Source organism: Alligator mississippiensis, chromosome 5 (assembly GCF_030867095.1).
Source record: "Alligator mississippiensis isolate rAllMis1 chromosome 5, rAllMis1, whole genome shotgun sequence".
Taxonomy (NCBI): Eukaryota; Metazoa; Chordata; order Crocodylia; family Alligatoridae; genus Alligator; species Alligator mississippiensis.
This window is the reverse complement of record NC_081828.1, coordinates 21,885,134-21,908,809: the sequence shown is the minus strand read 5'-3', so window position 1 is coordinate 21,908,809 and position 23,676 is coordinate 21,885,134. Positions and strand designations below refer to the sequence as shown.

At 42.8% G+C, this 23,676-nt stretch overlaps 1 protein-coding gene across 1 annotated transcript in view; it reads right to left on the bottom strand.

Annotated features, from left to right (window-relative positions):
* Positions 1–23,676, bottom strand: part of TNNI3K (TNNI3 interacting kinase) — a 190,499-nt gene that overhangs the window by 59,190 nt on the left and 107,633 nt on the right. Inside the window, exons 18-21 of the mRNA XM_006268959.4 lie at positions 9,456–9,508; positions 7,858–7,910; positions 6,550–6,682; positions 3,264–3,373 (exon numbers count right to left, since the gene is read on the bottom strand). Of these exons, the coding sequence (XP_006269021.1) occupies positions 3,264–3,373; positions 6,550–6,682; positions 7,858–7,910; positions 9,456–9,508 (349 nt within the window). The remainder of the gene's footprint in view (positions 1–3,263; positions 3,374–6,549; positions 6,683–7,857; positions 7,911–9,455; positions 9,509–23,676) is intronic.

Genomic DNA, 23,676 nt, shown 5'->3' with positions numbered 1-23,676 from the left:
TGGGGTGGCAATAGCAGCAGCTCAGTGCAGGAGGGAGGGAGAGAGGGATTACATTCTGTGCCCCTGCCCATCAGGCCAGGCACACTCAGGGCAGGGTTAGGGGCTGGGGCTGAGGATGCTGCCCAGCTGGGTTGGCAGTGGCAGCAGTTCAGTGCAGAAGGGAGGGAAGGAGCATGCTGCTCTCCTGCTCAGCAGGCCAGGTGCCCTCAGGTCAGGATGGGGGGCTGGGGCTGGGAATGCTGCTCAGCTGGGGCAGTGCCCAGAGCTAGGGCTGGGATGCTGGGGGTGAGCACTGCTCATTCTCTGTGACTGCTGCCACCTTGCTCACTCCATTGTTGCACCATATCCCACCAGCCTGTGTCTGCAGTGGCTGCTGGCAGCTCTGCTGGGGTTAACACTGGAGGTGGTGACTGAGGCAAGCTGCACAGCATGGCGCGGGGAAGGGAGGGGAGGAGATAAGCAGCACGTCTAGCCTTCATGATTCCATGCTTGGCCTGTGGCCTTGCCAGTTTTGCCTGCTCTGAGGGGGATCCTGATCCTGGGAAGCACTCAGGCAGTTGTGAAGGGCCAGGGGGAAGTCTATGCTTGGGCTGGAGGTGGGAGCAGGTTGGTCATGTGTGGGTAAGAGAGAGAGAGATGGTGGTGGGGGGCACTTTGGAGTCCACCTGGACTGCTAAAGCAGCCTGTACAGGGGGAGGCTGGCCTGAAAGGGAAAGGGCTTGCCCAGCCAGAGGCAAGCCCAGCCCAGTCCCTGAACCCAGTCAAGGGTTTCCCAGGAAGGGCATGGGGACTACTGGGGCCTGGGAACATGGGGGCAGAGAGCAGAACAGCAGGGTCTGGCACTGCTCAGAGCCACAAAGCAGCAGCAGGCAGGACAGCTGCATCTGGATCTATGGCCTGGTATGGGGGTCGAAGGGTGGGAGTTGCTGTTGGGAGGGAGTGACTGGGGGGGATGCGGGTTGGGAGTGAGGGGCAACAGAATGGGCAGGGGCAGGGCACCAGCATGCTAAGCACCACAAAGCAGCTGTGGGAACAGTCACAGCTGGACTTGCATCCTGGTGAGCAAAGGGGGCAGGGAAGTTTGATCTTCTATGATAAAAAAACCAAAAACAAACACCTAAATATATAGTATTTAGAATGTATTTTATTATAATGATTGAGGCACTGGTAGGCTTCTGAAGTGCTTTAAAATTGTAAATATATCAATAAAACATTGTGTGCATCTGATATATATATATATATATATATATATATATATATATATATATATATATATATATATATATATATATATATATATTAGTGGCCTTTCATTTTAATTACAGAAAAATGCAAATTTGGGGGGTTTTAATCAGAGAATTTTGGATTTTTAAACAGAGAAAACCAGGATCCCTATTTACAAGAGAAACTTATAAAGCCCTGTTACATGCCTAAATAATTATATCCTATAATTAAATCTATCTAGACTTTTCTTTCTCTCTGTCTTCTTTACACACTTTAACAACTTTGCCCCTCTTGGCAGGCTAGCCTACAAGGCTAGGGACAGAAGTTACACATAAACTGGTATAAGTGATTGAAAACTAGTTCAAATCTGTAACACAACAGAAGTTCAGTGCACATAAACCACTTTCAAAATGGCCGAAACTGGTTTAAGATAAACCTGGTTGGATGTAGTATCAGACTTAACTGATTTAGGTAAAATCAGTTTATTGCATTTCTGTCCCAGATCTCCCTCCCTCCCTCCAGATTCAAGTTAACTCCCAGTCCTTGCCCATCCTGGGATGCTTTGCACCTCCTCTGCAAACCCCCTCCCCCCTTCCAGGCTGGGTGGGCTAGCTTTGGCCCAAGCTGTCTCCTCTAGCCTAGCAGGAAAGCATGCTCCAGCACCCCTGGCTTCTAGCCTAAGCCACTGCAGGTATGTGGCTACATTTCTGGAATCAGAAGTGAATGTCTGTTCACTTACTCATCAGTTCAGTCTATGCAGCTTAGACTAACCTGTGAAGATTGAATCAATTCAGCTGTGGGCTTTTTGAATGTCTGTACTTATCCCGAAAGCTGATGCCTCTCTGAAGAAGCTAGTTTGCAAGATGCTTGATCTTCGGTCTAACTTCAGACTAATATGGCTAACTACCTCTCTCTCTTGTTTACTTGTGCAGTCACACCATTTTTTTTTTCATTTCAATCAGTTTCTGCTGATTTCCTTCCTAGCTGTTTTTAATCAGCCCTTCTGTTTCTTTCTTTTCTTCTTCTCTTATACTTTCTTTTGTGTCTGACTAGATGCAAAATTAACTAAAACATCTCCTTTTCAAACAATAGAACAGACAAAAATAGGAAGACAAAACATGCAAACTGTGTAGGATTGAAAACCCAAAACAAAAAAGACCCCAGCCATAAGGGAAATGGAGTGAGCAAAAGAAAGGGTGTTATTAGTACCACATACAAATTGTCAGGGCAATGGCTCATCTAACCAGGCTGCCTCCACTTTGTTACTGTATATGCTTTCTATATTGTCAGTTGAAATATTAAATCAATTAAGGGTTCATTTGTGAGTCAGACAGAGCACTAAGCATTACCCTAGTACCAGCCACAAGAGGTTCTGTGATCTAGGCACACATTGCTGAGTCTCAGACCCTTGGTTGGCAATTTGCTGCTGACCAATGTTAAAAACAAATGCAATGAGCTGGCTCAGCTGCACCTTCAGTGGGTTACAGCTCCAAGTCTACTCTCCAGTCACTTATTCTGAAGGGTGATATAAGCAGTGCCCAAGCCCAAGGTTTAGGTAGCGCATGCCAACGTGCAAGAGGAGTCCTTACTCTCCTGCATGGGCAGACAGGCCAAGTCATGATTTGGGTTCAAACAAAAAGCCACAAGAGAGCAGTTAATTATAAAAGTCATCAGATTTCTTTATGAGGGGGTGTAAATGCTACCTAAACCAGCCTCCACTGGTCCTCAACAGTGGATCATAGTTTCCTTCTGAGATTTATCCTGGAGAAAAGATTTCTCCATGTGTCTTTATTTGTAAGAGATTCCTCAAAACAAACTGAAGTATATCTCCCTTTTGCTCTCAGAGCTTTCTGTCCTACCAGTCACAAGAATAATTAAGCTATCTGGGGTATCTTCAGAGGTTACAGAAATAAGAGTTAGCAAATTGAAGCATATCCAGCTGGCCATTTTCTTTCTTAGGCCTTTGTAAATAAGGCCTTTTACACATGACAAACCTTTGCAATCACGGCTCTGTAGATGAAGGAAGTGGGTGCACTTACCTCAGGACACACATTCCAGCCCCTCATTAACAATGATGATATGGGCTTGGGAATTGAATACCCTATTGGAGGTCTGATGTGATGGTAGGCCATATCTGCTGCAGCAGCAGCTGCAAATAAGATGACATAATGAAGCTTAATTAATATTCAGGTATCATAAATATTCCTATGCAAACATTTTATTTTGCTATGTGAATAATTTAGAGTCATGAACAGCTAAAAAATGCTTAAGTAGCAAACTGGCAGGTAAAGCCAATGGGTCAAAATATTTTAATGTAACAACCAGTGATTCTGCATATGAATGAACTTCTGCCAAGGTTAAAGCTGGTCGAAGATGATCAGGTTCAGGTGCAGACCATATAAAATAGCCTTTGAACGAAACATCAATTAACCCTCACCTCACAGATGACATTATAATAAAAGTCCTTCATTATGAGAGAACGACCAAGCATCTTTCAATAATCAACTTAATTAGATACACTCAAGTTACGGATAAATTGTTACCAGATTCTATCTTCCCATATCCTGACTTCCCAAATTTTTAAGTCAACTGCGCGAGGGGTTTCCAAGCATTTATTTAGAGAAAAAAAGGAGTGCCTTTTTATATGGGCTAGTCACTACTGATTATGATAAAAAGATCAGACTATTTTCCTAATTATGTTTATATATCTAGTAATTTAAAAAACATAATTAATCTCCTGAATTCTTTTTAAACAACCAGGATATATCAAGTCAAATCAAATTCCTCATAGACAGAGCTAAGTAAACTTCTTTGTTAACTGACACTTTTAAATGATGTATCATCAGTCTATGGCATCTGAAGGGAGACGAAGAGATTTCCATCTTGAGATTTTAACGAGAATGGTTTAATTTTTTTTTAACCAGAGCCCATTCTCATTACAGTTTTTGTCACAAGAATAGATTAATTTGAGCCACTGTCTGTGTTACAGTCTTGAACTCTATAATGATGTTTCAGAATATTAATATCAGTTAAGTATGATATGTAGTGGGGGCCAGGAGGAGAGGAGAGCAGGGGGAAAAACATTTTGCTTAGTTTAGATCCCAGTTTAATGTGACTTCGAAAGGATGAGACAAACATTGATGGTTTTATGTTTTTCTTACATGCAGTGAAAAAGGAATAAACAGAGATAAAGTTGTTAGTGGAAAATAAATATAACTATCTTTCTATTTACACACTTTATTTCTTTCTCCATACTACATTCTAGATGAAATCCTAGCTGACTAAAGTCTTTGGGAATCTTGCTATTGATTTTAGTGCAGACAGGATTATATACCCAAAGTACAGTATTATGTGTGAACATTTGAGTGTATATAATACTGCATATACTCTACTTAGGTCAATGTAACTTTTGAGGTGTTCTTTTCTTCCTAGGGATAGCATAGCTTTCCCATCAGTTATCAAGAACATCGAGCTAAAAAAATAAAACAAACAACATCCTTCTTAATGCTGAATGAAGTGGCAAGAATATGTTTCTGAATTGATTTTTGAAACAGAAAAGTAGTTCAGATGGTTCATGAAACTTCCTACTCCAAGATTTGTGCAATACTAGCATGCAGTATTGAACCTTTCAGTATTCTCTTTTGATCGGTAAGTGATATCCTTCTATTCTTAAACATAGCGCAACTATAAATAATAAGAAGAATTAAGGAATAAAATTACCATTGTCATGTAGAATTGTGCTTCAATTCTTAAATGTATTTGTTTACAAGAGATAGGATAAAACAGCTTTATTGAATTTACTGAAAGTCAGTCTTTTTTACTGGGAACTCTGATAATTTTTCCATAACCATAAAATTCCTGCATGACATGGGGGACATTCTCCTTCTAGGCTCATACTGATATACCTGTGACTCCAGCCTTTCAAACTCTCCAGCACAAGTATGCCTAAAGCTGGGATCTTGCCACCACTTGGGCTGGTCTGTGCTGTATGTAGCATGTGTGGTCAGTCCAAGACCCATGGGAGGCTGAATGACAGGGCTCTGTGGGCTAGATCTAACCCATGGGTCATATTTCTGACACCTTGGGCATGTCCACACATTCAGGCACTTGCGCTTGAAGCAGCTCAAATAGAAGCGGTGCAAATTTGAGCCCGGGCTTTTTGCCTCAGTGCTAGGCAGGAGCCCCAGGGCCACAGTTTAACCACTCATGGTTTGCCCTAAGCTAGATAACTAGCTAGAGACTATATACAGTTGCTGATATTTTATTTTCTAATTGGGCAAAAAAATTACATAGTATAAATAAAAACTATTTTTTCCAAGAACAGAATTTAATTCACTGTCTACTACACAGAATTTAATTCACTGTCACTGTCTTCCTTCAACAAGCAAAAAATCTGTTTAAAATCCATCCAAGAGCCTTTGCAGATATAACATCTCTCCTCTTAACCACCATACTTTGCACACCCACCTTCCCATAAAAAAGAAGTTGCCCAAATGTTGAGGAACTTTCCATTTCTGGAATGGTTTCCATTCAGTTTCCAAAGTTCTACCCAAATCCAGAAGTGGCCTGAAGTTCATATAGTCTCCTACAGAAGAAGTCAACTGGGGGTACGCGTGCCCGTGGGGGTACTTGGGAAGGCCTTAGGGGTACGCGCAGGCAGGTGGGAATGGAGTGCCACCGCCTCTCAGGAGCAGGTCCGGGGCAGGGCAAGGGCAGCAATGCCTCTCTGTGGGTTGCACATGGCAGTGGCTGCTCCCACCCACTATCCCACACTGCTGCTGCTTTGCATCCAACCCCTCTCCCCCCCCCGCATACATCTGGCTGCCAGGGTTACACTTACTAAAAAAGTTTGAAAACCCCTGGTCTACTACTTTAATGAAGCAAAAAATTATTATAATGCTTAAAAAAAATCAGAAAGGTGATACCACTGGTTGCAAAGTTACAGTCCTGGAAATGCTGAGTTGTTGGTGCTAGGAAGCTATTCTTTGTGGATACATTCCTTAGTTACCTAAGAATATGTGCTAGAAGACAATAAAGTGAAAATAACTTGATAATTTCAACAGCCTTGAAAGGTAGAAAGCATGTGCTGTTGAAAATTCCTGAAGGTAAAACCAGGTCCTGGAGTCACCTATTTCCATTAAATAGGTAGTGCATCTATTTTACTGAATAATAGATGATTGTAGTGTGTGAGTTTTGGTTTTAATTGGATGACAGGCTCCTAACACATTTAGAATTCTAGTAAAATATAGATTATTCAGATGCCATGCAGCTACTTCTCTGTAGTTTAGAGGTGTAAGTGGTCCTAATGATAGCTGAGTACCTTACCTGGTTTAAGGTGTGCAAATGGTATTTCACCTGTTAGCAATTCCCAGAGACACAAAGCATAACTGAAAACATCAGCTTTTATTGTATATCTTGTACACTGAGTGAATACCTCAGGGGCCATCCAGCGTAGGTTCTGTACATCAAGAAAACATCAATAATGCATTAACAAAGTGTTTTGTTCCTTTGTTGGGGATCATGTCTTTTTCTCTACTTTGCATTTGCTTTCTTTCATTTTCTGCAATAAGCTAATGGGTAAAGCTGTTAAAACAAATATTCATTGTAGCATATAAAATTCATAGAGTAAATCACAACATGGTATATTGTGTTTTCAGCATTAGGATGACCTTCACCTTGCCTGTATAAAAGCAAAGTAAGCTGTCTTTATCTAAGAGAAGAGTAGCATAGAGCATACTCTATAAGCTGAAATCTAAATTCCCACCCTGAGAGCAGGCAACAGAACTTTAGCATATCTAATTCCAGTTATAGCTGCTAAAATCTATAGGGTAGAATAATGGCAGTGGCAATTATGTGCATGTAGGGAGGTTTTCTTCTGTCCTGAGCTACCAATGCATTCTGTAGAAGGCTATATATGTAGCTGCTTCACAAACAAACAGCACCCGCTGGTTTAGAAGTGGGTGGTCTTACTCTGGTCCTTTGCATATACTGTCAGAACCAAATGGACATCAAAACTGAAGCACTTCTGCTCATATAGTTCTTTCACATTACTGTTTTTAATAGGATGATTTCAAAACCCCATTGCTAATGCTATAATATAGTCCATGGTAACTGATTCTGACTCAGCAGTGTATCACGACCTTTATGTAACAGGTGGAAACGGTATGGGCTACATTTTGTAAAGGTGTTTGTGAAACTTTGGGTGTAATTTTTAAACAACTGAAACTACATGAGAAGTTTATTTGAGAAAAGAACTTAGAAGGAAATCTATGTTGGATAACAACAGCTTCCTCTTTAGAAATTTGAACCAACAGCAACACGTGTGTCATTTTGCATTTCATACCAAAGAATCAAGGGGCAGTGGGGCCATATAAAAACACCTTTTTTAAATACATTCACAAACAAGTTATCTATTGTGCAAAGCATTAGGTAGTTAATCATTTCTGTCATTATAAAAGCTGATCTCAAACATTTTATGAAAGAATTACTATACAAAAGAAACAAGGTGTTACACTGTCACTTGGCAATGGCATTAATTCCAGTTAAAAACACTTTTAAACTTTTCATTTGCTCCTAAGATGAATTTATACATATTTTTTTTACTAAGTATATGGAAAAGAGCAAGAAACAAACCCCAGGTTGTTTTGTCATATTGTCTTCGTCCAAGGACTGCAAAAATCTTGATTCTGAGAGGAAAAAAAATAAGTTTCAAATAAAAACACTCTACAGACAGACCCCATTTTACAGAAGCATTAGTGGAAATCCAAAACTTTTATAAACAACTACAATGGCCTATTCTTCAATGAGGGTGCATGAAGGCATTTCAGATAAAATGGGACTACCTAAATCAGTGAGCAAGATTCCTGGATGGTAGCAACTGGCTAATAATTCCCATTGACTTGGGTAATGAATAACACCAACTAAGGATTTGTATTTGTAAAGAATATAAGATAATTTGTTTTTAGTACATACTGCTTTCCAGAATGTAACCTAGGAAAGCAGCTAACTTAACTTGCAGTGTGTCTGAGTCAATTGAAAGGCCCTTCATGGATACTATCACACCAGCATCTTCCTCTCTTTTAAATTGATGCTCACAGGCCTCAGCTCTTTTTGACTATATGACATAGTGACAAAAATAATGTAACATGTCCTAAGGTGGCTAGGACTTTGTAGATCAAAATCAGCTGCTTAAGCTCTACACAAACATTCTACGGGAAAGTAATGAAGATCTGTGCCCCCAGAAAGTAAAGCCATGGCATTGTCCACCAGCTTCAGATTCTTACAGTGTAACCTGGTCTGATTTTGAAGTAATAGGTTCATTAAGAAACAGCCACATTTTACTCTCCAAATAAAGATAGCTGTTAGAGGACTATATGATAACAGCTTGGTTCCAACACCACCCCCAAACTGTGAATGCCAGTAACAAAAGAGGAAGACACGTCCTCAATTGGAAAGACAGCTATAGCCCTTGCTGAGTTTTTGGCTGTAGCTGTGTTGGTCTAAGGACATAGGCAGGCAAGGTTCTTTGGTTAGATGTGATATATTTTATTAGACAACTGAGCAGTTGGAAAAAGTTTTTAGCAAGCTTTCGGGTGCACTCACCCTTCGTCAGGCATGGGGAGTCTCTGCTGGCCAAGGAAGCTTCTCTCATTCATTAGCTTCCATTAGCTTCTCTCATTCCTTGGAGTCTCAGACCAGCAGAGACTTCCTAGGCCTGATGAAGGGTGACTGTGCCCGAAAGCTTGCTATAAGAACTTTTTTCCCAACTACTCAGTTGGTCTAATAAAAGATATCGCTTCTAACCAAAGAACCTTGCCTAGCTATAACCCTTGAAATGTTCCCATGTGCTTCCTCCATCCTCCCAGAAAAGATTCATTTTTATCTGAATTGAGACTCAGCCATTTGAACTCCATCCAGCTTATATTTCAGCCTCAGATGCTAAGTATTCAACAGCACTAGCTGGCTTAGATGAGATGTGAGGTTCAGGGGTATTAGCATCTTGAAAACACCTTGCCTTCTTGCTTGTCTGCCAAATGACCTCATATATACCATGAATATAAGAAACACTGCAATAGGGAATCCTGAAGAACCCCAACATTTCTTTTCCAGAGTCATTCTCAAGAAAATAATGAAGCAAAGGGTACTCTCAACTAGTCTGACATTCATCATAGAAAACAGCTGTAGTTTTAGAGAAACTGATAACATTTTTCAGGTTAATCAGCAAATCTCACCTCCAAAGTCAGCAACAACAGCATGACCATCCTCATAGAGAAGAATATTGTGACTGGAAAAAATAAAAAAAAGCCCCAACTATTAGAATAGGTTAACATGTGATAGTTTTGTGAAATACATTTTAAAGTTCTGACTTGTACCTCAATTCCCCTTCTTTAAACAAAGGTCTGTCAGAAGGGAAGGCACCTTCAGCAAGACCTCACATTTATTACCACAGAGTATACCTATCTGCTCAGAAGGCAGGAAAGGCAAACCCAAAAGTTTTGTAAATCAAAATGTCAGAGTCATTTTCTAATTAGAATTAGAACAAATACATTTTCTAAATAATAGTAGATCAAATATAACAGGTTTATTAATTATGTGCACAGCATTACCAAAATGAAGTAAAGTAGATGACATTTGAAGATGAACTTAGGCACAGGCTTTAAATAAAATTATTCAGGCCTGATTCTCTTATTTATTACACCACTTTTATACTAGTGTAATTCCACTGAATTAACCCCTAATTTACATAGGTGTAAAAGAAGAAGTCTGTAGAGCTTAAATGTAATGAGGCAACTGCCAGGAGCTATAGGAGCCTCATAAGGATATGCAAAAATAAATACTTTCTTAACAACATTTTGAATGGAATTTGGAAAGGTTCTTTTCCTTTTCCTCCCCTGGAGGCCTTATTTAATTTTGCTCAGAATAACATCCTGCATTGCTTCAGTTTTCATCCTCTCAAAATGAAAAAGCACACCAAATTAACATCACTCATCAAGAATTGTGATGCTGTGTCAGGAGGCGGAAAAATGGAGAATCTGTTGGGTGACTCAAACGTACTCCCATTTCTGTGTTAGGTTATCTGGTATGCAGTGGCCACAAGTGAATTACAGTGGAAGCTTCACTCATACAGGACACAAACTACCTTCTTCCTTAGCTTAGATTTTTCTTAAACTGTATTCTGTTTGTCACCAGATTGTTTTAAAATAATTTCTCTACTGGTTTAAATCTTTAGATTTAGGGTCCCTTCTTTAATAACACATATGATGTGCAGCACAGGTGTAATGAGCAATTTCTGTATTTTGGGTGGTAGTGGGAGCCAGAGCAGTGGTGACTGCTGAGCCAGAAATGGTAGCGGCAAATGGATTTGCCCTCTCTAAATCTTCATTCAAAGATCATGCATTTTATTACTGATGTGCACTTCACAGTTCTGTCCAGTTTATCCTGATTAAATAACCTCAGTACAATTTACAAAAGGAAACTGGAGTGAAATCTGAGCCCCAGTGAAGTTAAGGGGAGTTTTGCCAGTTTACTCTAGTAGGGCCTGATTCACACTGCTCTCCATCCTTGCTTGAGTTCCAGTAGGTTTATGCTGGATTATGGATTATGCTGTCTCAGAGAATTGCCAAAGTGTAGGACAATGTGTCATCAGGGGTCTAAAGACACAATATGCTAAGGAACATACCCCTGCAGTCATCTGTATTTTAAAGAAAGGAAGGAAGGATAATTTATGTCTTTTATTAAATATTCATCTAGCAATCCTGTGAGAATGCTTCTAACTCTTACTTAGACCAAATCCTTCTTTCTACGTGACATCTGCCTTTAGCTAAATGCCTTTAAAAGTCTTGCCTTTAAACAGCTTTGATAAGTTTATCTTCCCGCTATACTCAGTAGAGTATACTTAGTGTACTCATTACATTCCCTCCAGTCTTCTAGCACGGTGGTGTCTATGTATGAATATTCATACATGCAATCACATGAAAGTCAATGAGTGACCAGGAACATTTCTTTAATTGCTCATAACATTAAACAAAAGGAACTCACTAAGTGCTGAGAAATGCATTGAATGCAATGAAATGATACTGATTTTCACCAAATGTGGACATGGTCCTTTGTATCAAAGGAGTCTTAATACAAGACATAAATTATCCTTCCTTCCTTCCTTTAAAATACAGATGACTGCAGGGGTATGTGCCTTGGCATATTGTCTTTCTTTAGACCCCTGCTGACGCATTGTCCTACACTTTGGCAATTCTCTGAGCAGCATAATCCACAATCAAGCATAAACCTCCAGGAATGCAAGCAAGGATGGAGAGCAAGGATGGAGAGTTAGAAGCATTCTCACAGGATTGCTAGATGCATATTTGAGTGATGGAATAGTTTTAAAAATACATATGCTTTCAGTGGTACTCTGTTTCTTAAGTCAGTTTTGAAAATTTTATCTTAGGCATTTAAAACTTGGAGGCACAACAGTTCATGTGTTAGCTTTCAACGTAGGACAACAGGACATCAGGGTTCTAATTCCATCAATATATTGATTTATTGGAGGGACTTAGACAAGCATGTGGCCTCTCTGTGTGTTAGATTTTAATCTGTAAAATGGAGCTAAGGTTTACTATGCTTTGAAAACTGCTTTACAGATTCCTCATAAAAAGTAAAATGAGAGAATCAGTGTTCCTCCATCCATGAAGGGAGAAAAGAGGGAAGATTACTGGAAGTAAAGGACTGGAAGTTAAGAGTGCAAAGAGGCATCAGACAAATATTGTGTAGGCAGAGACTTAGGGCATTTATACTCATACTTTTTTTCCCCACAATGTGACAGAGATCCCTTGCTTCGGAGCAGATTTGATTAATTGAGTCTGATCCACATGCAAGCTGAGGCAAGCTGCACTGCACTATGTGCAGTTGTATAAGCGGTGAAATGCATGCCAGCGTGCAGAAAATGGCAGTGGTGCACTTTTGCACTAAAGCACCTCTGAGGTATTTTATTTCAAAAGCATGCTGCCGCCATTTTCTCAGCATTGATGCACATTTTATCACTTATACAATTGCATGTGTCACAGCACTGGGCACTTTTGACAGTGCCTGGCACTGTGACTCATGCATGTGTAAAAATGCCCTTAGATTCAGACTTACTCCCAGTGAAGATAATGGCAAAACTCCCCTGAATTTTGAGAGCAGGGTCATAGTCTTAGTTTGCAAGAATCAGTATTTACATTATGGCCTTGAACTCTCCCCTTAATCATAGCAGTTACATTTCATCTTCAAAAAGGATAAATCAAACTGTGGAAGAAAAATTACATTTCCATTACTTTTCAAATGAAAAGCCAAACTTCTGGGTTTCACTGCTGTATGAAGCTTCTCTCACAGCTCTAACAAAAGGCACCAACACTAGCTGATTTTTGGAGCAAAATGGGCATGTCTACATGAGACGCGTTAATGCACAGTAGCCTAATTGAATGCATATTAAGGGCTCGTGTCTACACATGCATGCCTGTAATGTGCATTAAAAATGGTGAATTTAGGCTAATCATGCCTAAATTTGATAAAATGCATTAATGCACATGAAGATGCAACCTGGCACTAACAGCTGGGGGTGTCCAGCTACTAGGGGCCGGCCTAAGTCCAGCCCCAGGGCTCCTGAATGGCTGCGTCTCCTTCCCCAGGGCTGGGCTGCTCTCTGGAAGCCCCTAGCTGCAGGCTGTAAAGCCAGCAGTCGTTATGTGCCCTGAAGCACACACCCAGTGAGCCTGGACGAGATGGCTGATCTGTCCAGGAGCCCAGCAGCTGCCATGTGTCCCCCCAGACAGGCCTCTCCCCCTCAAGAGCTGCTTCTTGGCCACAGGTGAGTGTTGCAAAGGGTTGCAGCTTTCTGCATCCCTTGCCCAGCCTTGAGATCCTCCCAGGGCTGCTGCCTGGCTGTCTCAACCCAGCTGTTCACCCCCAGCTGTCTCCTACTGCTGCTCACCCCCACTGGTCTCCTGTGCTTGCAGGTGCTGTGGTGAGGTGCCTCTGCCATGTGGCACCCAGTCCGTGGCTGTGCCCCTGCTCTGAGCACTGTGGGCAGCTGTCCAGGGCTGGCCACATAGGGACAGACATGCAGGGGCCCAGAGAGATGGCATGGGATGACCATGTCATCATTCTCTTCCTCACTGAGCCCCGGCCATGCCTGCATGCGTATGTCCATGCCAAGTACCAGGGCCCCCAACTCGACCTGGGAGGAAGTGTGTGCCAATGTGCCAATGTGCAGAGAGAATTTGCTTGGGGGGGACAATTTGCTTGGGGTAGAAGCATGCACAAGGGCAGTTACCATGACACAGCCAACACTAAATTCACACTGCAGCAATACCCCAAAATTCAGCAAATACTGAACACCCACATTTACGAGGCCCTGTCAAGTGGGATGCGGGAGCAAGAGCACTCTCGGTCAGTGCAGCAGTGCCGCATAAAAGTCAAGGACTTGTGGGCATTGTGTATGGCTGTGACCAACTTCAATCATCAATCCGATCATGCCCAAAAGTACATGCCCTTTATGCAAGAGCTGACCTCCGTTTTGGCACTCTGGGAGGCAAACTGCACCTCTGTGAGTGCCACCTGGTTGAGTCCCTGCCCTGCCCTAATGCCTCCAGTGACACATCACCAGAGGAGGCCTTCAGCATCCCACCCCATCCTCCTCCCCGGCCATTGCATCCACTGGCAGTTTGGGGAGCCCTGTCCAGTGGCTGCTTTGCCCCCAGCACAGCCCCAGCCCTTCGCATGAGGAGCAACCAGCCATGCCACCTCCAGTCACCAACAGCACCAGCTCCTCCTCAGGGGAGGGTCCCCTGCCTGGGTGCTGGCCCACTGTGCATCACGGGCCATGGACACTGGGCGCAGCCAGATGGCATCACTGATGGGGTGGCCTGTGTTAAGCCACCAGACTTGCCAGCTCTGGACACATGGTAAGTCCCCCACTTGTGAGAGGGCCCTCCCAGTCCCCACCTCTGCCCCTGGCCCTGGCCCCCACTGCCTGCCTGGCCCACCTGTGGTCCCTTGGCTCCAGATTCCCCTCCACAGCAGACAGGTGGGACACAGTTCACTACTTTATTGAACAGCCCATGTCCCTTCAGCTGGGCAGACCTGGGTTTCTTATGCTGAGGAAGGCATCGATGATGGTGGCGATGTCCTCCTCAGCAGTGGTGGACAGGGATGCGTAGCACTGTGACACGTAGTCCTCCAGGTGGTGGCAGAGGTTGTGTGACAGCTTGGTCTTGTACCCCACACTTTTATAACTCAGAGCCCTGAACCAGGAGCTCAGATGTACCCAGGGCACCAGGAGGATCAGCAGCAGTAGGGTGTAGTGGCTTGTACAAACCCCTCAGCCTGTACAAACAGATCGTGCACTGCCCAGGGCACACGCAGAAGGGGAACAATCAGGAAGCAGCAGCAGTGTAGGGTGGGGGGGGAGTGGGCAGCCCCAGGGCACCTCCCTAGAGAGGTCCCCTGTGGGGAGAGCAGGGGTGCAGCCAGCCCCGCACCCCAGTTGTCTGGAAGCCCTGCATGCCCCAAGCCCAGATGCCGTGGGCTGGACAGCAGTGCAGCTGAGTGGTTGGCCTCCAGGGAGGCCTTGGGCTGGAACTGCAGGAGCAGGTGCTGCCAGCATCCTAGTCTGGCCTGCTCTGGGAAGGGGGTGGGGGAGGCAGGCTTCCTGTGGCCAGCACCCAGCAGGCTGCCTGCCCCAGGGGAGCAAGGGGGGGATGGGGGACTTAGCCAGCAGCCACCAAGGCCCAGGCCTTCCTAGCTGACTAGGGACAACATTTGCTGCAGGATTTTCTGGTAGCAAAATAAAAATAAAAAAAGAAACAACAAAAACCCTCTGGAAAAAAGGTGGCACAGAGCATGGGAATATAGTGTGCTGGAACAAACAGAGTTTTGGTCCTCCAATGAGATGCTATGGCTGCTGGCCAGAGCATCTCCACTTCTCCGTTTATGCCCCAGCTGCTCCAGCAGGCTGGGAGCCAGGAGCAGCTGGGCAAGGGCAACCTGCCCAAAGTGGGACACAGTGTCCTGCAACAAGGACACATGCAGGGGAGTGTCCTATGGCACAAATTTGTGCTGCTATTATTTGTGCCACTGCAGACACCACACCCCTGCACATCTGGATATGGTTTATGGATTAAATGTAGTACTTAGATACTATAGTGTTACTGGATTAAATTAGACTAGATTAGATTCAATTCATCTTGATATAACAGATAGGCAGATTTAGTATAGGCAGACTTTCCCTTTCTCCTAACTCTGATCTCAGGTTTCTGGGTAACAAGATGCAGGTGCTGTGCATGTTCATTTAAAGGCACCATGGAATCTGAACCTCAGTCCCATCAATTGCATCTCCTGCCGTGCCACATGTGCATGCCAGAAGAGTAATTTTGGGACTGCAGATCAGATCCCAGTGTCACCCTTTCTGTGTTCCAGTTCAGTTCATGATCCCAGGCTCCTGCTGAAAACTGGGTGTCTGCAGCTCCAGGGCCTGGGCCCTGGCTTTGGGATCACACCAGTCTTTTGAACTGGTTTCAGTGTGGTCCAGCAATCAGCTCATTGTCAGCTCTGGTCCCAGACTTGTCAAACATTCATTTAAAATGCCAGACAAACCAACCGCAAAAATATTTCTACATCCTAATCTTTTGGCCCTGTGGTCTGGATAAATGTTGTGGGGTTTGTCCATGGGCCAGATCTAACCCCACATACCAGGATCAGGCCCCACACTGCATCCACCCAGCCCTGTGCTATGCCAGTCAACCCTGGGCCACACTAATCCACCTCCATTTGGCCTTGAATCAGCCTGATCAGCCCTGCACCATACCAATTGGACCTGTGTGATCTTGCACCCCCTTCCACACCATGCCAACTGGCCTGATACAATCAATCTAGTGTGCAGGGCCATGCTATCTGGCCTGTGGGGCTCCTCTTGGGTCCAGAAATCTGACAGCAGGAAAGTCACAATTAGCTGCCACTGCTCTCTCATCATCAGATTTTCAGGCCCATGAGAAGCTCTGTGGGCTGGATAACATGACTTCACAGGTTGGATCTGGCTTGCACACTGGGGGTTGAGCACCTCAGTTCTTCATTATATGTGGAACATTTTTATGGCTGGTTTTCCATTTTATGGCGCGTTAAATTAGGTACATGTGTAGCACCCTTGCCATTTATGCTATGATTAATTAATGATGTAATTAATGATTAATGTGTTAATCATGGCATAAAATGTAGTGTATAGAGAGCAGCTTAGTGAAAATGGGGTATTTCTTTTAAAGTGTTTGCTTCTGCCATTACCAGGGCTTACTACCAAGTACTCATATGATTCATAGACGTGCTGTCCCATCACACAGTTTCTTCATTCCCAGAAGCACTGCCAACAAAAGACACTTAAAATCTGTCTTCCATACTAAGAAAATTATGTATCCAATGAAGTGGGAGCACTTTGTGATGCACCACCGAAAGTGATTAACCTGCATGATTAGAGAGGCATAGCCAAAGGCATGTCTGGAAGCTTTCCAAGGGTTAAATAAACTGAGGTAATTAGACTTCATTTTTAATCTCATCACATCATTAAAGCCATTAGTTTACAAACACATCTGCCTGATGTAAAATCACGCAAATAATTAAAAGCCACACAATATATGGAAGCTGGCTGTTAGAAGCTTTGTAATAATACTCTGCTCCAAGGTACAGGAGAGTCAGGATTCAGGGTGACACAGAATATTTTGAGGTCTGCCCTAACAGAGCTCAACTGCATCAAAGAAATTATATGCTTTGTGCTGGTTTCTGCAAGAGTACTACAGCATAAGTATGCTCATAAAACTGCAGATGCGAGGAAAGGAAAGGGAGGAAAATAGTGCTGTTCAGAATGAAAGGGTGGAAACGCTTTAACACCCTCTATCATTCACTGTTTGGCTAGATAAGCATGGGACAATCTCTGCTTCAAAGTCTGAGTTATTTATTAAAACTCATTAGCTGTACTGACATATGTAAAAAGTTTAATTTCAGTAAAATCTTTGAAACCATGGCAACTAGAAACTCCAATAAAGATAAAGGATTGCAGAACCAAGGCTTTACCTAAGACTTTCAGCAGAGGTATATCTGAAGGCTTAATGCTAAAGCTACTGGATTTGTCCCATAACCACTGGGACTGAAGAGGTGCATTATGAGATTTGTATTGTGGTTAAACCCCATTTATTGAGGGTAATGTTAAGAAAATGCTGTCCTTTTTACATACTACTTGTTCAAAGCCTAAGAATACAATGAGGGATAATGGTGATGCCTCTGAATAAATCTAACCATGAACACACATCCCAGTGATAAAGGGATTTCTACACATAAACTCCCAAGAATCAACAAAACAGCTACAAAGCAAGTTTCTATGTACGGTTATAAATATTTCTTATCTGTTTTATAGGAATGTCATCTCCCAAACCACGAAGCAAAGCAGAGCAGTTTTGACATTACAGCGATGCAAGAGATGATGTTCTGATTAGATATGAACCAAATGGACATTTATTTTACATTTTCCCTTCAAATAAAGGGAAAAAGAGAAAAGAATGATTTCTGATCTCAGGGACAATTCAGTGTGTGAATAGCAAAGGGGTTAACTGGTATATTAGTCATTTATTAGGCATTAGTCATTTATCTCTAGAGATGTTGATTCAAATCCTACTGTATCAGGCAGGTTTATAAATCAACAAGTGATAGTGTCATTGGTAGTCATCACACAGAGAATCCATGAGTCCTATTAATTGTTAGCTAAAGCATTCTTCTTCGGGTCTAGAAGATCTATATTTTGAGATGTGAACATGTAGGATTCTGGGGCTCAGCTTTCTCTGTTTCTGAGTATGCTTAATGTTCTTGTTTATGCTTAATATTTTTGTTTCCCAACATGCATCTGTTACAGTTAAATGCCTAAATCTAATTCTTGCCAAACACACATTTATCTGGATAAACACCATTCTTTGCCATGACTGACAGTTTTTGCTGGGGAGAAACTCAGAAGTGGAAATGATAAGATATGTTGCAGTATGGGATTTTGATATGGAATGTCATGGGTCAAGACTTAGGTTTATGTATAAATAGGGCTTTGTTGTGGAAATTCATCCATTGCTAGTTTTACTATTTCTGGTCCCAGAGAATCCTATCAGCTACTCCCAACATGTAAGAAAATAACAATAATGTCATTTGAATTTTCAGTATAGCACTTACCTCCCTCATCTACTAGACTAGCACTTAAACGTCCAAGGTCAAGATTTCATAGAATCATAGAAAATTAAGGTCGGAAGGGACCTCAGGAGGTCATCTAGTCCAACCCCCTGCTCAAAGCAGGACCATCCCCAACTAGATTATCCTAACCAGAGCTTTGCCTAGCTGGGTCTTAAAACCCTCCAAGGCTGGAGATTCCACAATCGCTCTCGGTAACCTGTTCCAGTGTTTTACTACTATCCTCATGAAAAAGTTTTTCCTAATATCTAACTTAAACCTCTCTTGCTGCAACTTGAGACCATTATCCCTTGTTCTATCACCTGCTACCACTGAGAACAGTCTAACTCCATTCGCTTTGGAACCCCCCTTCAGGTAGTTGAAGGCTGCTATTAAATCCCCTCTCAGTCTTCCCTTCTCCAGACTAAACAAGTCCAGTTCCCTCAGCCACTCCTCATAAGTCAGTTCCCTTGCAGCAATGGTTTCAAGTTGCAGCAAGGGAAGTTTAGGCTAGATATTAGGAAAATTTTTCTCACTAGGAGGGTAGTAAAGCACTGGATCAGGTTACCGATGCAGGTGGTGGAGGCTCCATCCTTGGGGGTTTTCAAAACCTGGTTAGACAAAGCTTTGGCTGGGATTATCTAGTTGGGGCTGGCCCTGCTCTCAACAGGGGGTTGGACTAGATGACCTCCTGAGGTCCCTTCCAGCCCTCATTTTCTATGATTCTAAGTCACAGGCCCCAGCCCCCTCACCATTTTCATTGTTCTCCGTTGGACTCTCAAATTTGTTCACATCCTTTCTGTAGTGGGGGCCCAAAACTGGACACAGTACCCCAGATGTGGCTTCACCAGTGCTGAACAGAGTGGAATAATCACTTCCTTTGATCTGCTGGCAACACTCCTATCAATGCAGCCCAGTATGCTGTTGGCCTTCTTGCCAACAAGGGAAACACTGTTGGCTCATATTCAGCTTATGGTCCACTGTAACGCCCAGGTCCTTTTCTGCAGAGCTACTGGCTAGCCAGACAGTCCCCAGCCTGTACCAATGCATGGGACTGTTCCTTTCTAAGGGCAGGACTTGGCACTTGTACTTATTGAACCTCTTGAAATTTGTTTTGGTTCAATTCTCCAATTTGTCTAGGTCTGTCTGAATCCTAGCCCTACCCTCCAGCACATCTATTAGTTCCCTCAACTTGGTGTTATCTGCAAACCTGCTGAGGGTGCACGCTATACCAACTTCCAGGTCATTGATTTTCCTAAAGATAATTTCCCACATATAGAATCTAATTATTGGAGGGTCCTCTTTAATTCCTTCCTTCTCCACTGCAGGGGGGTAGACAATGTGGGTAGGTGGTGTAGGGAGGGAGGTCAAGCAACTTTCTCCCTGCTTGTGCCTTCCCTCCTGACTGCACCCCACCTTGCAGCCTTGCCCTCGCCACTTCCCCTCTGCTCTCCCTCCTGCCCTTCCTCCCAGCCTCTGCTCCCTCCAGCCTCTGCTCCCCTCTTCCCCATGCCTCTGTTTCCTCCCTCACCCTTCTCCTGCTTCCTCCTTCCCTCGCTCCCAGCCTCTGCTCCCCACTCCTCCCTTACCTTTGCTCTGTGCTGGCAGGCTCCATCTCTTTTCTAGTTTGGGGGATGGCACACAGCCCTTGGCCCAAGCCCAGCCTTTGTAGCAGCCATGTCGGCTACATGCCACTGCTTGAGCCAGGCTGGGGCTGGGCTCATTGCCCCAGGCTGCAATGTGCATGGAACCTGCCAATATGGAGCAAAGGTAAGTAGGGGGAGAGGTGCAGACAAGGGGATGTGCAGGGAGAGGTGCAGACAAGCAGAGGATGTGTGGTGGTGGGGGGAAGCAAGGGTGGGGAGAGATGGCAGGGTACAAGAGCAGGAGATTGGATTGGGGGGGAGGCAGCAGCTGCAGCTAAAACCCTGACCCCCTTGGTATGGGGCTGGAGCCCAAGCCACAGCAGTTGCCTGCCCCTTTACCACCCTCATATGCAATTCTAAGATGTTAAATGGGGAAAAATGTCATATTAGAATTGATTAAATATAGTATATAAAACAAAATATTGAGGGTAGTGTGCACTAGAAGAAGATCATTGTATTATTTCAGTAGAGTGGAACTAATCAAATGGGCCATGTGCCTGTGTATTAGGGGTCTCATATGGTGGCTCCTATCAGACTGGTATACCATTAGAGCCATGACTCAGTGCACTGTGAGTCTGAGATCCCCTGCATATGGGTTGCAGGAGGGCTGTGGCACTGTTCCAATCCAAGGACTGAGGCAGCGATATAAGTGACTGTGCATCAGCATGGGGGTTTGCCACTTTTGGCATCTTTGCCTTGGAGCCTCTTCTAAGGCAGTAGACCTTAGACAGTACAAACCTTACCCACAACTACGTGGTTAAAAAAGCCAGGAAACAACATTTCTGCATTAGGAATGATTTGTCATGTGTCTGTCTAATTTACCATGTTAGTTTTAGAATAAGAAATAATCAAGGACAGAAACAAAATATATTCCTTAAATTTTCAAATTTTCAAATATGCAAAGTCTTGATACTAATTAGCAAGACAGTCTGCAATAGTCTTCTGTAAATAACTGTTATTACTTTTTGAATTACTCCTACTAATTCAAATTCTACCCTCAGTTTTGCTTTATTCTGGGTTTTTAATTTCACCTTTTGTCACTAAAATTGCAATGATGTAGCTAATAGCTGAGGCTGGCCTGAAAAAGATGAGGTTTAACATATTAAAAATTAACTTTGTCTTTTAAATTTGTTCGGCTGTTAACTTTCTTCTTAAATCTTGAATTTACAGACTCCTGCTTTATACAATACTATCTATGTGACTAGTAAGAAAGGAAATCTCCCTCCCCACCCTTATGTATAGCATGAGTCCTAAAATGAACTATGCTAAAGCTGCCCAATAGTTTTTGATGGTTATGTATACCAGCTTTCTTAGAGATTCAGAGGACAGAACCAAGCACTTGAAAATTGTTTCCTGAAATATATGATCACATACTGTGTTGCGATAGCTTCACGAGGACTAGAGTATCTGCTGTTTGAGGGTTAAACATCATAGTTATCAAATAAAAACCGAAATTCTTTGAGAACAAAGAGTTCCGCAGAGCTGGGTAAGTGCAGAATACAAAGTATCCACAATGTGCAATAAGTCTGTAGACACAGACATCTTTAGAATACTAACTATTTGAAACTTGAATACCATCTGCAAAGACTTTGAGGCTCTGTTCTGAAAGCTGAATATAGCTGGAGAAAATAATAAGATGATGTGAGAGTATCCTGTTTATATAGGAAGCTAAATTGTCACTGCATGGGTGTTTCCCATGAAGAAGAATGTTTAACTTCACATGTTTTGACTCACTGAGCCTTTTCACTGTTCAGCAAAAGGTAAAGGTAAAAGGCAGGGGATGCTTGGGGAAGTGAAGTCATTCAGCTATGATTTGCAACCATACTGTAATAACTGAAACTTACCGTGCAACAGTCATGAAAAAAATTGTGTGTTGGATTTAGGATGAAATTCATCAGTCCACATGAAGCCAATGGTGCCTTCTTTGAGCACAGACAAACCACCGTGCTGATGCACAGCCACTCGTATTGCTGCCTCAGTCCCTGGGTTGGAATAGTGTCACAGCCCTCCTTCAATCCATATGCATGTAATCCAGTGATATACCACATTGACAGGAGCCACCATAGGCTGCTTACAGACATTAAAAAAAAACAAATAAATTGCACTTCACTTTATTGGAGGAAGCAGCACATTAGTTTGACTTGGCTCTGCAGCATCTATATAGATCGGGCACTTCAGTGGGGCTTTTGACTCTAAAGCTGAGTCAATTAGAGACCCCTAATACACAGATGCATAACCAGTTTGCTTAGTTCCACTCTACTGATCAATCATTTTCATCTGGTGCATGTTACCTTTGATATTTTGCTTTACATGTGTACACTTTTGTATCTCAGAGTCTAATGTTGAGGTAAACAGAGGTATCCAACCAGAGAATTAGGATAACCCTCCTACAGAAACTCCAGGGCCTACTTTTACTTATAGTAGTTTCTCCAGGACCATCAGTGGACCGCTTTGCCTCCCTAAAATAGGATGAGGGCAAATCTGACTCCTCCTTTCTGACTCTGCCCCAGAACAGAGCACCGTGAAGGGATGCAGTGAAGGATGGCATAGGATGGCTTAATCTAGTTCACTTTAGGAAGAATGTCTTAAGGGAGGGGCATCCCTTTATTTTCCGAAAGGGAACAAAAAGGCCATGGCAGAGAAGACATGAATTCAGGGCTTAGTAGTGTGAGCACCTGTAGTAATGCCTTTGAGCAATCTAATTCTAATTTAAACTAGCAGCATTGCTCAAGTCACATGTTCCTTATGTCCTCTCCTCACCAATCCCACCCAGACCAAGACTTTGGCCCGAAATAGGTGATGAGGCCAATGTTTCATGCCTGAGCATATTCTCATCTTGTTTTGGCCCCAAAAGTATTAGGTGGAATAGTCTGAATTCTTAAGGTCATTGGTGGGTCAGGGTAATTTTGGCAGGATTTCTGTTTAGTTCAACTCTAATGGGCAAACAGCAGCCCATTCACAGCTTTTCCAAATGAGCCTAGAGGGGCTTGTTTGCCAGAGGTTGAATCTCAAACAGCTTGATACAAACTGTTTATATCTAATAAATGAGATGGAACTTTACTTAAAAGCTTCAAATACATTTTTTTAGGTATACAAGTATTAACCTCCTCTAACCTCCTAAATATCCCCAGTTCAATGACTTATAGCTTAACTATAGACATTAAACCTTGGCTGAAACTTGGTTCAGAGATGACTAGGCATAAGAACTTGAAAAGTACTAGGCACTTTTAATTTCTATTTCTATTAGTCTTGCAACAGTGCTCAAAATAAATCCTGACAGCATTGGTAGGTTCCATACATCAGAGGCAATATAAGAGTTCTAAACAACATAATTATTAACACTTTTAATTAATTAATTAATTAACATTAATATTTCACTTAGAGATGGAATTGTTCTTAGAAACAAACTCCTAAGGGAAATTATAGAAGCCAAGTGTTTTGGATGTGTAAAATGTAACTGGATAAGATTCTGGAAAATGTCTAGGACATAGATTTTGACTGATGTAATAATCTAGTCTAATATCCTCCATCACTAAGACCATACGACTTCCCTAGTTCTTGCTTCAAATCCATAAGCAGTGGTTGA